Here is a 16,492-nt window from a genome sequence, read left to right on the forward strand (position 1 = left end):
TAGTATTATTATTTAGTTTTTGAACATCTAAATAAGAGTTAAAAAAATTATTTAAAATATCCCATGAAAATATTTTCATAACTAAAAAAATCATATAAAATACTATTTTTTTCCCAAATAAAAGCACCCCTCGCAGAAAAAAGGTAATCAAGCAAACTTGGTAAATTTATGCACAAGTTGCCCTTGCTGATTAAAGTCCTAGAATTTAATAGAAATATAATCATATTGACAAAAAAAGTTCTGTATTATCAAATGATTCAATTATTTTCAAATTAAATAAATAATTTGTACATACTTACATTATTATCTTAAAATAAACATAATTAAATAAAAATGTATGAAGATATATTTCTAATAAAACTAAATTATTTGCTACTGAATAATAATACTTTTTAACAGTACAATTATAATTCATCATTTTATATATATGTATATGTATATGTACACACACACACACACACTAGTGTACATGTGTATATAATATAAATATTATTTAATTTATATGATTTAAAATCAATATATATAAATAGGGATGTGTAATTCATTGTAGAACCAAGAACCAAAGTGTCCAGAAATTCCCAAGCTTCATATATTCTTCACGGTTCGCATTCAATTTTATTTATATCATACTGTCTATAATCAATCTATCATGGAGACCAAGCATCACTTCGATTTTCAGATGCATTTCCCGAGGCCGAAAATCTCCAATGAAACCAAGGGAAGAGATCGTGCCTGCGATCATGAAGATCAGCGATGCAAAAAAATCGAGTTCCTGAAAACTTCAAGAATGAGACCGAATATGGGAGAGCCGACGAGTATGAAGTGTTGAACGAGATCGGTAAGGGTATATACGGCATGGTTTACCGAGTCCGGGAGAAGAAAACTGACCAAATTGCGGCGATGAAGAAAGAAGTCCATGGATTATGTAGATATCATTGAGAGAAATGGATATCCTACCGTCCCTCGTTGGTCGCCCGTAGTTTGTTGAGTTTAAACAAGTTGCTGTGGACGAATATGACGGCGTTTACGTAGTGATGGAGTACATGGAAAACGACCTCAAAGGGTTTATGGATGGAATTATTGGGACTTTCATACTATGGGAAGTCAAGTTCCACCACGAAAACGGGATCATGCATAGAGATTTCAAGCCCTCGAACATATTTTTGTGCGGAGCAATGGAAAACTGAAAATAAGGGATTTTGGGTTGTCTAAACGGTTTTAAAGAAAGTTTGATTGCCATTCTCATCGTGTGGGCTCTTTATGGTTTAGCGCCCCGGAGCTGCTTACTGAAGCGAAGAGATATTCGTGCGCCATAGATATGTGGTCAGTGGGGCTGAACCAAGTCCATGCATTTCCGAGGGGATTCTAAGAATGTGTGCAGCTGCAGAAAAAAACCAAGGTGATGACCAAGCCCGTATTTGATAAGAAATTTTCTGTGCTTTCTCAAAAGGGACTTCATCGGCTGGAAAGGTTTCTAACTTACAATCCTCACAGCAGAATAACAGCCGGTGAATCACTCAAATCATGATTGGTTCAGAGAAATCTGAATTCCCAAATTAGAAATTCCTCAATTTCAAACAAATCACTTTTTCTTTTTATGTATGTCATGTAAAGTTTAGCTATCATCGTTGAATGATAATAAAAATGCCGTAATTTGAACTCTCCTTTCACTTTACTAGTCTCAATCTTATAACATATATATGAATGATTGTAACGAAAAGTTATTTATAATTTATATATATTATGAAGAACAATTAAAATGTCTACTATTTTGGGTTGAAACATTTTCAAGAATATGCGAAATGAGGAAGTCAAGAAATCACCTCAAACCTTTATCGTCTTTACTCGACTTCTTGTCGCTCTCACGTTTCTTTATACTCAGTATAGCTGTTTCATAATTTATTTTGGAGTTCTTGTTGTGATTAAATTTCTAGTGGTTGGTTATGTTATACTTTTGGCCACTTGGATTTTTCTTTTGTGAACTATTTTGTGTGTTGAAACATTGAAATTTTGGTGATAACCACCAATATCGTAAAAATTCAGAAGCAACAAAATTCGACAACGTTAGCATAAATCATAAGCAAATAAATTCAGTACTCTGGTCAGAATCGATCGTAAGGACTACCGATTATTTTGGAACACCGATTTTTTTATAAAACTATTGATCATTTAAAAGGTCATAAATGATAAAACATTTACTCAGTAGACCAAATATTCAAAAGAATGTTTGGTACGCTAAATGAGGAAGTTATTCTGACTACAATTGACAAGTTCGTATCACAAGCATTAAATGTCACATTCTATTTCAGATTCTACCGTTGGAGATCAACTATAAAATGCCATAAACATCTTTCAGTAAAGACATACAACATTCACATACAATCAATTATCTTATACTCAGAAGCACTGATAAAAATAAATATTAGAAGCACACATTCAAAAATGTATCAGATTCTCTAGAGATCAGCATGTGCTATTGAAACACTCACTGTAATTCGTATATCTTTATCAAGTGTGAGTTGTTGTAAACTGATAGTAGTACTTCTAATGAGACTTATGTGAGAAATCTATTATTGCACTAAGAGGTTCGATGGAACATTGTTAAGTCTTACTGAAGTGGGTAGTTACAAAATACTATGATATCAATGAATACATTCTGAAAACAAAATAAGACGAGACGTAAAATGATTCAGCCTTCGAACTTCCAGAAACAATTTCTCATGTTTTATTTTATACGAGACTGAACTACGTTGTTCACAAAGTCTCGACAGACTTCTTCCGTATTGAATATCAATTGTCTATTAAGCTTTGACGGTCAAGAATCAAGACTTTCGTTGCTAATTCCAGTAGAAGTCATCTGAATACAAATCTAACGAAACCGATGAGGTGTTTATTCATCCCCTCTAAATCACTTCCGTCGATCCTAACATTGTGGATGAACATACAAAAGTAAACGACATAAAAAATGTGCCGGATGGAACAGTTTTGGAGGGCTTCATCGTCATGCAAAACCTTCAAAGAGATTTTTAAACAGGAAGAAATATTAGTTGGATAGATTTGATTTTGGACTAGTATTCTCTTTCCATGAGGGTTTTCACTCAAACGAATTGAATTTGAATTCACGTTCTCGACTCTACTACGTCAAGAGATTCTTTAATAGTTACTTTCATTGAAACCCACAATGAGCTAGCATATCTCCAAAAAAATGAGAGGACCCGAGAGAAAAACCATTAAACAAGTGGTAGAACTGTGAAATGTTACGGTGTCATAACGTGACTTATTTTCAATGCCAATAGAAAGTGGCTCATCTAAGAGTAGTTACACAAAGAAGTGTCAAATAAAATGTGTCTCATGCCGAAATATCACAAATATTCTCTCGTCCCAAGCCATCGCAGCCCAATCATTCCAAATAATTCATGCATATACATACATATATATGTGTTATCGCAGCCGCTGACAAAGTTGATTTTAAATTCCTAGAATTTACATAGAAATATGACTGATAAAATATCGGCACATATTTTTCTATATAATAAAATGATTCAATTATTTTCAAATTATACTTCATCATTTAGTTCTCAATTAAATAAAAAATAATTTGGTTTGTAAATTGTACACACACACACACAGAGAGATATATATATATATATATATATATGGACTTTTGTAGGAAAAAAATTGTTAAAATTATAACAAAATATCAAAAATAATATAATGGTTTACATGACCTAAAAATTAATTGCAAGTCAACTTTAGATATGCAACCTCTTTTATTACAGTTTTGGCTAATCTTCCCACGATTTATCTTATCTTTAGATACATAGATTTTATTAGAGTTTTAGATAATCTTCCCACAATTTTGTCTCATCTGTAGATACATAGAGTTGAGAGAAATCGATATCCTACAATCCCTTGTTGGTCGGCCCGTGGTTTGTTGAGTTCAAACAAGTCTTGGTGGATGAAAATGGTGGTGTTTACGTGGTGACGGAGGACAAGGAAAACGACCTCAAAAAGAATCAAATAGTGGTGCTAATCACAAAAAGCACATCATAAGTAAAATTTTGAAAATTTAGAACTCGAACAACCATCTCAGCCGATCGAGCAGCAGAATTGCTATGCATGTAATAGATGATTGTATGATACATGATCAACTTTCACAAATAAATATTCACCAATCAACTTTTACTAAGGACGAGTACACAATTTTATAAAAAAAAAATTGAAACAAACGTATGAGTGTTTCAAAGTACACAGGAACATACAACTTTCAAATGACAACAACCGAAGAAACAACACAGAAAAAATGAAAACACGAATCCACATTTTCTCATGGTTTCACTATCGCTCGGCTTAAAGACAAAAAAATAAGAGTTCCCAGGAATCCTACGAAAAAGAATAATATTGTTACTATATCCTTCCAATCGTTTATTTGTCTGCAAACTGTATCGTTGTAGAAGTGTCATTAAGCTGCATCCCATGAACTCAAGCCTTAGGCTTCAGAATCTTGACAGTTTCCCAGGTGAAGTCCGTATCATCACGACCAAAATGACCATAAGCAGCAGTCTTCTGGTACCTGAAGTTGCCACCTCTCTTCAAGTCGAGGTTAATGGCAATCATTCCAGGCCTGAAGTCGAAGCTCTCCTTAATAAGAGCGAGTATATCCTTGTCTGGAATCTTCCCCGTCTTGTAGGTGTCAACGAACACTGAAAGTGGTTCTGCTACACCAATTGCGTAGGAAACTTGGACAATGCAACGGCGAGCAAGTCCTGAAGCCACCACACTCTTTGCTGCCTGCCTAACGACATAAGCACCGCTCCTGTCCACCTTGGTTGGATCCTTTCCAGAGAAAGCACCACCACCATGAGCACCCCAGCCACCATAGGTGTCGATGATGATTTTCCTACCAGTGAGTCCTGCATCTCCATGGGGGCCACCGATGACAAATCGGCCAGATGGGTTGAGGTGGAAGATTGTGTTTTCATCGAGATACTGGGAAGGAATCACAGGCTTGATAACATGCTTTTTCAAATCGCTTGCAATCTGATCGTTTGTCACAGTCTCGTCATGTTGGGTTGAGATGAGGACAGTGTGGACTCTGAGAGGAACCATGGCACCACCATCATTCCTGTACTCAACAGTAACTTGTGTCTTACCATCGGGTCTCAACCATGGACAAGTCTTGTTCTTTCTCACTTCGGTAAGCTTGGCTCCAAGCTTGGTGGCAAGGACATGTGTGAGTGGCATGAGCTCTGGTGTTTCATCAGTGGCATAGCCAAACATGTGGCCTTGATCACCAGCTCCGATTTCCTCTGGTTTCTTGGTGAGATGACCGTGAACTCCCTGGGCAATGTCAGGACTTTGCTGTTCGATATTGACAAGGACCTTGCAGTGGTCAGCATCGAGACCAACATCTGGAGATGTGAACCCAATGCCTCTGCAGGTATCCCGAACTATCTTTTCGTAGTTTACATTAGCCTTGGTTGTGATCTCACCAAAGACCATCACCATATTGGTCTTTGTGCATGTTTCACATGCAACTTTACTTTCTGGATCCTGCTCTAGGCAAGCATCAAGAATTGCATCTGAGACTTGGTCGCAGAGCTTGTCGGGGTGACCTTCATTGACAGACTCAGAGGTGAACAAGAAGGTATCCATATAGCGCCTGAAAAACATTTGGAATCACAAACAAGCTTCTGCTATGCTTCAGTCAGTTTTAATAACTATGAAACACAAAATGTTTCTTTTTCCAAAGTGACTCCGATATAAGTCTAAAGGGAACAACGAAACATTTAGTGGAAGTGATAGTTCTTGAAAGTGTAGCTACTGATAGCTATAATCATTATTACACACAAAAGCTATAAAGAGGACAATCTGCAGTAAACTAGGTGACAATCCTTTGGATCTTCACAAATATATATAAAAAAACTACAAATGCTCAAGTCAGAGAGGTCACCTCTGGATCCATAGATACTCAAAAACCAAAAAGGAAATTGAATCTGAACGAAATTCATAGATCAGTACCTTTGCTGAATGGATGAACATAGCATGCTAAATAGCGAAGAGACGTTAAATCTAATGGAGAAGATTACTTTTGACAGCAGATGTTTCGAAAAATAAACTTTTCCAATGATTATACAACATTTGTCGTATTAATCGGCAACACGCTTCATTAGAATATGAAATGCAGAAATCCTACGACGCCAAACTCGTGATAATAACAATATCCATCAAATGTCCCATAATTTGCCATAAATGCAACGCTCCACAAGATCCGCATCTCAGAAGCAAGAACACAACAATCACAATTCACAAAATCTGACGACATCCTCCAATTTAAATAACTCTAAACAATAATCGAAGGAAAACAAATTCAAATCAATCCGAAAGCACGACACCACAATTCATTGACACAGAAATGAGAAACGGGTTCAGATCTAACCAATAACAAAAGCATCATCAGCAGATCTAATCGAAAAGAATTCGCACCTTTTTGAGAAAATAATAATTGAAGCCTCAGATCTGCAGAGAGAGAGAGAGATATTGAAGCGCAAATGAGAATGGCTTTCGTGGGTGCAAACGAGGTGATATATATATATATATATGCATCCGAAGACAAAGGGGTGCGGCTGATTCGCTCCCACTTTCTCTCTCTAGTTTTCATTAAGGCCCCACTTTCAAGCGGTTAGTTAAAAATTGACATTTACTTATTGTGAATAAAATATATTATATATAAATAAACATCTGACTAATATTCAATAATTCGATTCTGATTGTCGATATTTTTTAAGATGAATTTGTCATACATTATTTGTTTAATATAATTTATTTAATTGACATGATTTACATGTTATTATATTAATTAAAATATTTAACCAATGTACATCAAAAAATAACGTATGTGAGTTGTATCCTCGTCATAAAAAAAACATGGGATCAGCATCCACCATCCTCAGACAAGTAGATAGACTTGGGAAATGACAGTGGAAATAAGTAGGTGTCAATTCGGATGGGTTAGTTCGGGTTGAACATTAGTATTATTCAAAAATTGTTCAACCCGAACCCGAGTCAACTCGATCAACCCGATTTTGAATTTTTTTTAAATAAAATTAAAAAAATAATTAAACACATAATAACTAAATATTCATCGTATATATGATTTAAATTTGAAAATCTAATTGTAGCAAAAAATAACATATATTTACTAAATCAAATAAACAATTGTTTAAAAAATAAAAAAATGTTCAAAATAAATATTAAATTATGAAAATTTATGATAAAAATACAGAATAAATATTTTTTCAGACATACAATATATAAAAATATAGACAATATTTATTAATTATATTTTTTTAAAAAAAAATTAAAATTTTCAGGTCAACCCCCGAACTCAACCCAATCCAACCCAACCCGATTATTTTTTTCGGGTCAAATATCGGGTCCAACTCGATCTGACTCGAATCCGAAAATTTTAAACTCATACATAATTTTTTTCGAGTTGAACCGGGACGTAAGAGCTAAACCTATCGATCTGGTCGAGGCGGGACTAACATCTATTAAACACTCCTAAGTGGAAAGGTGGATCAACTTGTGTGGGTTTGGTAACTGTCAGTTAGGATAACAATTCTTTGAGCACTTGTACTACGTGAAGCACCAGTTGTACGTCAATTGAGTGGAGGAAGAGGTCTTCTCCATGGAAACTGGAAATTTAAATCCCGTGTTCATTTTTGTGTGTGTAGGCTGGAAATTTAAATCCCGTGTTCATTTTCGTGTGTGTACACACACATATATGTATATTCATGTATTTTCCTAAATCATGTTACAAATGTTTCGGTCATTTTAAATGTGCGATTAAATTGCCACCCTCTAAATACAATTATTACATGGTATTTTACACTTGTTTATTATTATTTATTTATTTATGGTAGTACGACACTATTTTATTAGATAATTAGTGAATATTAGTATTCGGACGTACGCGCTGCATGCTCGTATAATTTTTTATTTTTTCAAAAAAAAAATTTGGAGTTCAGTTTTTTTGTTAATTAATTTGATTTATATCAAAAAAAGAATAATATTATGATTATAAAAATTGATGAATTGCAATTTTATTTGAGGACAAATTACAATTTAATAAAGGTAGTGGTTATTATGATACCCAAATTTTTAATAAGATAGTTTTATATAAGCAAATCATGAATTAATAAAATTCGCGATTGGGATGTGAACTATTACGTTATACGTACATACTGTAATTATCTGTATTTCTTAATAATATTTGATTTATGGTTTTTTGGTGTGTGCTTTTAATTGTTATCTCTTGTTCATAATTGGAAATTATTTTAATAAAGTTAAAATACGTGCTAATTTAATTAGAGAGTGACATTTTTATACTTGCCTTTTTAGGACACGAAAACTTCAGGAAATCTAGGGTTTAAAAGTTATTTTGTGTAGATTCAATTTTTTTTTAATAAGATATGGTTATATTAGTTAAGAAAAACCACAAATCGTATGTGTTAAACCATGTTTCACAAAAACTCTTAAAAAACTGTCTCACAAATCAATTTTATGAAACAACTCGCATATTCAATCTGACACATGAAAATATGATTATTAAACCAAAAATATTACATTTCACTGCAAATATGGATCGGGATTCAACCAACTCATGGAAATAGACCCGTAAGATTGTATCACAGGAGACATATTCAATATATTTTTATCACAAAAATTTATAACTCAATGCAAAATTGTTTTAAACCAAAAAAGAAGAAGTAAAGTTATAATATTGACTTGTGTTTTCTTTTAATAGTTTGTTGTGCTTACACAAAAATTAATATGAGATGGTCTCAGATGTCAATTGTGTGAGGTGAATCTCCAACACGACCCAATCTTTGAAAGCGTACAATTTTTTGTGTAAAAAATCTGCATATATAGACCGAATCTACTCATTTCACAAATATATATAATAAACGTACTCATGTACTTAATAATAAGATAATGCATGCGCATTTTCAAAACGCATACTTCATGGACCAGACATGTTAACAACTTAACTCCATCCAATTGGTAGGAAGTAATAGAAAACATGCAATTTTATTGATTTTTTTCTAAATACATTTTGTTTATGAATTATTGAAAGTTTGTAAGATCTAAGTTCTTAACTCCATCCAATTGGGTGAAACTTGCATTTAATGAATTTACATGCACGTGATTTGCAAGTTGTCCAAAAATTAATTAGTCTTTAATTTCGCTACAATATAAGACGAGAATTAGTGCTTAGAAAGTAGTCGTGCATGTGCATCTCACTCACGATCAAGCACTAACCGAAATAAAATTATATTATCATATTATAAAAAATTAATAAAATATGATTTTATTCTAAAATCGTACAAAACTTTGCTAAAATAAACACATGAATGTGACTTGGATGCATGGCCATATATTCATGATAAATCACTTATAATTTAAATATTGGGGAAAAAAAAAGAGAGAAGAAAAATTCATTTTTTTCCCCGAATGGACGTGACTCACGCACATGTACTTTTCCGTACATATATGAAACAAAAAAATAAATTAGGAAAAAAATTAATCAAAAGGAAAAACTATGAAAATTTTGGGCATCAAACCAGTTGACCGACCTTGAAGAAAGCCCAAATAAGTAAGGACACTATGTCCATCTATGGATCATATATGAATAATGGGCCGTTTTTCACGTTTGTGGGCCCAAATGGGCTTTATTTACTTTTAGAATGGACTGTTTTAACTAGAAGAAGAGTTATTTAACCTAATTAATCTTTTTTATAAGCAATTTTAGATGTTTCCCATTGAATTTTTCCCTCTTGTAACTTGTTTGAAATGTTTTTTTTATTTAGAAGAGAATAATCAATTGAGAGAGGATATTGTGTAAACTTGGATATGTTTAAACACAAAAACTCTTGTGAGACGGTCTCACGGATCAATTTCGNAAAATACAGAATAAATATTTTTTCAGACATACAATATATAAAAATATAGACAATATTTATTAATTATATTTTTTTAAAAAAAAATTAAAATTTTCAGGTCAACCCCCGAACTCAACCCAATCCAACCCAACCCGATTATTTTTTTCGGGTCAAATATCGGGTCCAACTCGATCTGACTCGAATCCGAAAATTTTAAACTCATACATAATTTTTTTCGAGTTGAACCGGGACGTAAGAGCTAAACCTATCGATCTGGTCGAGGCGGGACTAACATCTATTAAACACTCCTAAGTGGAAAGGTGGATCAACTTGTGTGGGTTTGGTAACTGTCAGTTAGGATAACAATTCTTTGAGCACTTGTACTACGTGAAGCACCAGTTGTACGTCAATTGAGTGGAGGAAGAGGTCTTCTCCATGGAAACTGGAAATTTAAATCCCGTGTTCATTTTTGTGTGTGTAGGCTGGAAATTTAAATCCCGTGTTCATTTTCGTGTGTGTACACACACATATATGTATATTCATGTATTTTCCTAAATCATGTTACAAATGTTTCGGTCATTTTAAATGTGCGATTAAATTGCCACCCTCTAAATACAATTATTACATGGTATTTTACACTTGTTTATTATTATTTATTTATTTATGGTAGTACGACACTATTTTATTAGATAATTAGTGAATATTAGTATTCGGACGTACGCGCTGCATGCTCGTATAATTTTTTATTTTTTCAAAAAAAAAATTTGGAGTTCAGTTTTTTTGTTAATTAATTTGATTTATATCAAAAAAAGAATAATATTATGATTATAAAAATTGATGAATTGCAATTTTATTTGAGGACAAATTACAATTTAATAAAGGTAGTGGTTATTATGATACCCAAATTTTTAATAAGATAGTTTTATATAAGCAAATCATGAATTAATAAAATTCGCGATTGGGATGTGAACTATTACGTTATACGTACATACTGTAATTATCTGTATTTCTTAATAATATTTGATTTATGGTTTTTTGGTGTGTGCTTTTAATTGTTATCTCTTGTTCATAATTGGAAATTATTTTAATAAAGTTAAAATACGTGCTAATTTAATTAGAGAGTGACATTTTTATACTTGCCTTTTTAGGACACGAAAACTTCAGGAAATCTAGGGTTTAAAAGTTATTTTGTGTAGATTCAATTTTTTTTTAATAAGATATGGTTATATTAGTTAAGAAAAACCACAAATCGTATGTGTTAAACCATGTTTCACAAAAACTCTTAAAAAACTGTCTCACAAATCAATTTTATGAAACAACTCGCATATTCAATCTGACACATGAAAATATGATTATTAAACCAAAAATATTACATTTCACTGCAAATATGGATCGGGATTCAACCAACTCATGGAAATAGACCCGTAAGATTGTATCACAGGAGACATATTCAATATATTTTTATCACAAAAATTTATAACTCAATGCAAAATTGTTTTAAACCAAAAAAGAAGAAGTAAAGTTATAATATTGACTTGTGTTTTCTTTTAATAGTTTGTTGTGCTTACACAAAAATTAATATGAGATGGTCTCAGATGTCAATTGTGTGAGGTGAATCTCCAACACGACCCAATCTTTGAAAGCGTACAATTTTTTGTGTAAAAAATCTGCATATATAGACCGAATCTACTCATTTCACAAATATATATAATAAACGTACTCATGTACTTAATAATAAGATAATGCATGCGCATTTTCAAAACGCATACTTCATGGACCAGACATGTTAACAACTTAACTCCATCCAATTGGTAGGAAGTAATAGAAAACATGCAATTTTATTGATTTTTTTCTAAATACATTTTGTTTATGAATTATTGAAAGTTTGTAAGATCTAAGTTCTTAACTCCATCCAATTGGGTGAAACTTGCATTTAATGAATTTACATGCACGTGATTTGCAAGTTGTCCAAAAATTAATTAGTCTTTAATTTCGCTACAATATAAGACGAGAATTAGTGCTTAGAAAGTAGTCGTGCATGTGCATCTCACTCACGATCAAGCACTAACCGAAATAAAATTATATTATCATATTATAAAAAATTAATAAAATATGATTTTATTCTAAAATCGTACAAAACTTTGCTAAAATAAACACATGAATGTGACTTGGATGCATGGCCATATATTCATGATAAATCACTTATAATTTAAATATTGGGGAAAAAAAAAGAGAGAAGAAAAATTCATTTTTTTCCCCGAATGGACGTGACTCACGCACATGTACTTTTCCGTACATATATGAAACAAAAAAATAAATTAGGAAAAAAATTAATCAAAAGGAAAAACTATGAAAATTTTGGGCATCAAACCAGTTGACCGACCTTGAAGAAAGCCCAAATAAGTAAGGACACTATGTCCATCTATGGATCATATATGAATAATGGGCCGTTTTTCACGTTTGTGGGCCCAAATGGGCTTTATTTACTTTTAGAATGGACTGTTTTAACTAGAAGAAGAGTTATTTAACCTAATTAATCTTTTTTATAAGCAATTTTAGATGTTTCCCATTGAATTTTTCCCTCTTGTAACTTGTTTGAAATGTTTTTTTTATTTAGAAGAGAATAATCAATTGAGAGAGGATATTGTGTAAACTTGGATATGTTTAAACACAAAAACTCTTGTGAGACGGTCTCACGGATCAATTTCGTGGGTCGAATATCTTATTTAGGTCATTAATGAAAAAAATATTACTTTTTTTGCTAAGAGTATTACTTTTTATTGTGAATATCGGTAGGGTTGACCAGTCTCACAGATAAAGATTCGTGAGACCGTCTCACAAGAAACCTACTCAAGTTTAAAATAGAACTAAAAACGTATTGATTGTTATTATTAAATTTCATTTCAAACATTAAAATATAATTAATTTATTTGTGATTAATTATTTAAAAACGTGAAAAAATAATTAATTAACGCATATGCACGTTTCTTTCCTCTATACATTTTCCAGACTGGAAAGGATGTTCGGTTCTCCATTTGCATGATTTTCTTGCATTGAACTATTTTAGGCCACAAAGGGTTGGATCGAAGATGGTCTTGATACCTCTTTGCTAGAAATGTGGAAGTACAATGCGTGGAACTTGCAATTCTAGAGCAAGTGTGATCTTTTTTTAATGAGCTTCACTTGAAATGTTTTCTCAATCTTAGGAATAAAAGAAGCATTGATTGCCCATCCATTGTTTTAGAGTATCTCAAAATCTGAATCGTATGCATCATCTTGGTATATTTGATATCGTGATTTTCTAGCATTTCTTGATTAAACCAGTGAGAAAATAATAAAAAATTATTCTATAATTACTGGTGCATTGTGTGATACAATGACTAAATTGTGTCGTTTGATATTTGGTTAAGTATGTATGAGTAAGAGTGGTATTGAGATGAGTGATCTCCTAGAAATTTATCGTGCGTCAAGGTACTAATATTGTGCCGCTTGATCTGGTTGGCTAGGTGGACCGTAAAAGAGTGGCAGCGTCATGTCGTAATTGGGTAATATTTTCTCTGCTATTGATAGGGCTAAACAGTAAATAAAAGTTAAGACCGCTCTCTAGAAGATATGAGACAACACCATTAGATAGACATACACCTCCTCAGACTCATGGACCTAACAGACGACCAATTAACATCCAAGTAGGTGCACTTTACGTTGCCACGATTATAAATAAATGAAATTGTTTATTGATTAACAGGTATAGTTTTTGGCCTAATATGGTAATCGATTGATCATGACAATTGGTATTAGAGTGAGATCATATATTCAAGTCTCACAAGGACTATTATTTCTTGGGAAGATATTGTCGAGTTAAACTTATATGAGTGAGAGTAATACTGGGATGAGAGACTTCCTGAGAAGTTCTCATGCGTCAAGCTGCCGACGTTGCGCTGTGATATGGTTGGCTAGGTGGGTCGTAAAAAAATGATGTCACATCTTAACGGGTAATATAATCGTTGTTGGGGACATAGTCGACGATAGAGAAATAGTAAGATCAGCAGATAGATACGCACCTCCTCTGAATCATGGGCTTAACAGTCCGACTCATTAGCACTCAAGTATATGCATTTTCTGCAAGCCACAAATACAAGAAAATAAAATTACGTTTTGACTAATAGATATAATTTTTCGCGGTGCTTAATCCTAACATTTGACAATTCACATATTTTGAATCACATGCATGACTTCTATAAATCATGATTTACGATACAATTACAAACGCTCGGTTCTATAATTTTAGAAAATAAATATTGGCTCTCGTCATGTGACTCAACAACATGGCTACTTAAAGGTGAAGACCGATTCATCGAATCATGTGTGCGAAAACGTCAGGAATCAATGGAGAGCAGCCGATCGACACGGAGGTGAACATGGTTGATGGACAACATAACAAAACTATATATGTTATGGCTGGTTAATAAAGAAATTAAGCATAATACTATTATCCTTTGTCGAATGATATCTACAGCTTGTTGAATGTAAAAAAAAATGTCGAGTTTGTCACCGACCCTCAAGATTTTTAAAAAACAATTTAAATAATTAATTAATTGCTGAAGCCTTTTGCTCTACTTTGATGCAAGTCAATGCAAGCTAAGAAATTTGTCTTGTTTCAAGCTTTTAGGTGGATGCCCATTATTTAAGCTAGTCGCTGGCACACAAGTTAGTTGAAAAATGTTGTGAAGGAATCAAAAAATTAAAAATACAATAAATAATATTACTTTTAATACCCTATTAATTAGAATAATTGACAAAAAAAAGTCAAATTATAATTATAGTTCTTTTAAAAAATAATAATAATAATNTCAAATAAAGATTCCTTGGCAAACAGATTAAGACACAACAAGATATCAATAATGAAACCTAATTTGTGCCAACTTTGTTGTGAATTGTTAGTCAGTTTCGTGTCAAGATTCTTTTCATTTTACATAACATATTGGTATTCTCGTTAATAATTAAATCATATAAAATTATATCAATTTTGATAACGAATAAATTTAGTTATATAATTGTAAGAAAAAAAACTATGCATGTGTATTAAAAAAACCTTAATATATAATAGTCATTAGAAGACATTTTTGGTAATATCATTACAAAGATAACGGACTAAAACTCATCGTTTGGTCCCATAAATATTTAAAATTTCATCTTAACCGAACAAGTTATAAGATGGTTTTAATTCACTTTTAGCCCTTTTCTCTCGGAGCACTGATGGACATATCCGAACCGGAAAAATAAAAATCAAAAATTGAAAAACAAAAGATCGACATATTGGACTAGCGTCAAAATTTGACGAATTACTATACCAAAACTTACACGATGAACTTTGTAATTTTGATCCTTACGTGACGAAATTTATATTTTTGCCTTTGTATACATATAACTTTTTTGTTCATACTTGTGTTTTCTGGCAAATGAATTAGTTCATGCATTGAGTGTGCGTGTTGAGGAGATGATCAATATATGTTAGTTGTCCCACATCGGTTGGATAAAATAACTGAGAGTTGTATATATGGGCTTAGACAATCCTCCCCGCTTGAGCTAGCTTTTGGGGTTGAGTTAGGTCCAAGTTCCAATCTTAACATGGTATCAGATCTCAGGTTCCACCGTTATGTGTTGGACCACCCGTTCTGCCCATAGTTGGGTCATTTGTAAACTTCACGCTCCAAATGTTCATTCTTGGACGTGTTCTGCCCATAGTTGGGTCATTTGTAAACTTCACGCTCCAGATGTTCATTCTTGGACGTGAGGGGGTGTGTTAGTTGTCCCACATCGGTTGAATAAAATAACTGAGAGTTGTATATATGGGCTTGGACAATCCTCCCCTCTTGAGCTAGCTTTTGGGGTTGAATTAAGTCCAAATTCCGATCGTAACAATATCAATAAGACGATTTGCATGCATCACCAAATATCTGGTTTGCTTTAAATTGTTACGTTCTTTTGGACACAGTCTAACGTGGAGAAGCTGATTGAGGTAAACATTTGGACTTATAAGTAATTTCTGTTTGGGAATTTTATTAATTGAGTAATTTAATTTAAGCATATGAAATAATAGCTACGATGACAAGTCTAGCTAGAGTAATAAACAAGTGAGTGATCACAATTATTTCTTAATTATTTAGTTTCCTTTCGGTGGTTTATAAGTAGTTCCTAATTTCCATGTGGATTATATTTTTAATCATTTGCTATCATTGTTTAATGAACGTAATTCATCTAAATGCATGTGACACCAATTTAGCTACCTTTTTAATAATAATTTTAAACAATATATCTTTGTCTCTATATGTTCTTGATAAAGTTTTGAATTGAGAAAATTGTTTTTTTCGTCTTGTATATTTGTTTTTTTTTGTGTTTTGATCTTCTACGTTATCAAATTTCAATTTTAATCCGTTATTCTATGTTAGCAGATCGAACAAATAAATTAAGTATAATTATGTTAGCCTATCGAACAAAGGTCAAATTTTTTTATAAAAATCAATGCCATCACTATTTGACCGTCCAGA

At 32.5% G+C, this 16,492-nt stretch overlaps 1 protein-coding gene across 1 annotated transcript; it reads right to left on the reverse strand.

Annotated features, from left to right (window-relative positions):
- Nucleotides 1–4,152: 4,152 nt before the first annotated feature.
- On the reverse strand, nucleotides 4,153–6,665 carry LOC140991546 (S-adenosylmethionine synthase 1). The gene is made up of 2 exons (XM_073461552.1): nucleotides 6,487–6,665; nucleotides 4,153–5,662 (listed from the first exon to the last, which is right to left on the reverse strand). Exon 2 carries the CDS (start codon nucleotides 5,653–5,655, stop codon nucleotides 4,483–4,485), a length of 1,173 nt encoding a protein of 390 aa, XP_073317653.1. The 5' UTR covers nucleotides 5,656–5,662; nucleotides 6,487–6,665; the 3' UTR covers nucleotides 4,153–4,482.
- Between the last annotated feature and the right edge of the window lie 9,827 nt (nucleotides 6,666–16,492).

The sequence above is a fragment of the Primulina huaijiensis genome, chromosome 13 (genome assembly GCF_012295235.1).
Source record: "Primulina huaijiensis isolate GDHJ02 chromosome 13, ASM1229523v2, whole genome shotgun sequence".
In the NCBI taxonomy this organism is placed as follows: Eukaryota; Viridiplantae; Streptophyta; class Magnoliopsida; order Lamiales; family Gesneriaceae; genus Primulina; species Primulina huaijiensis.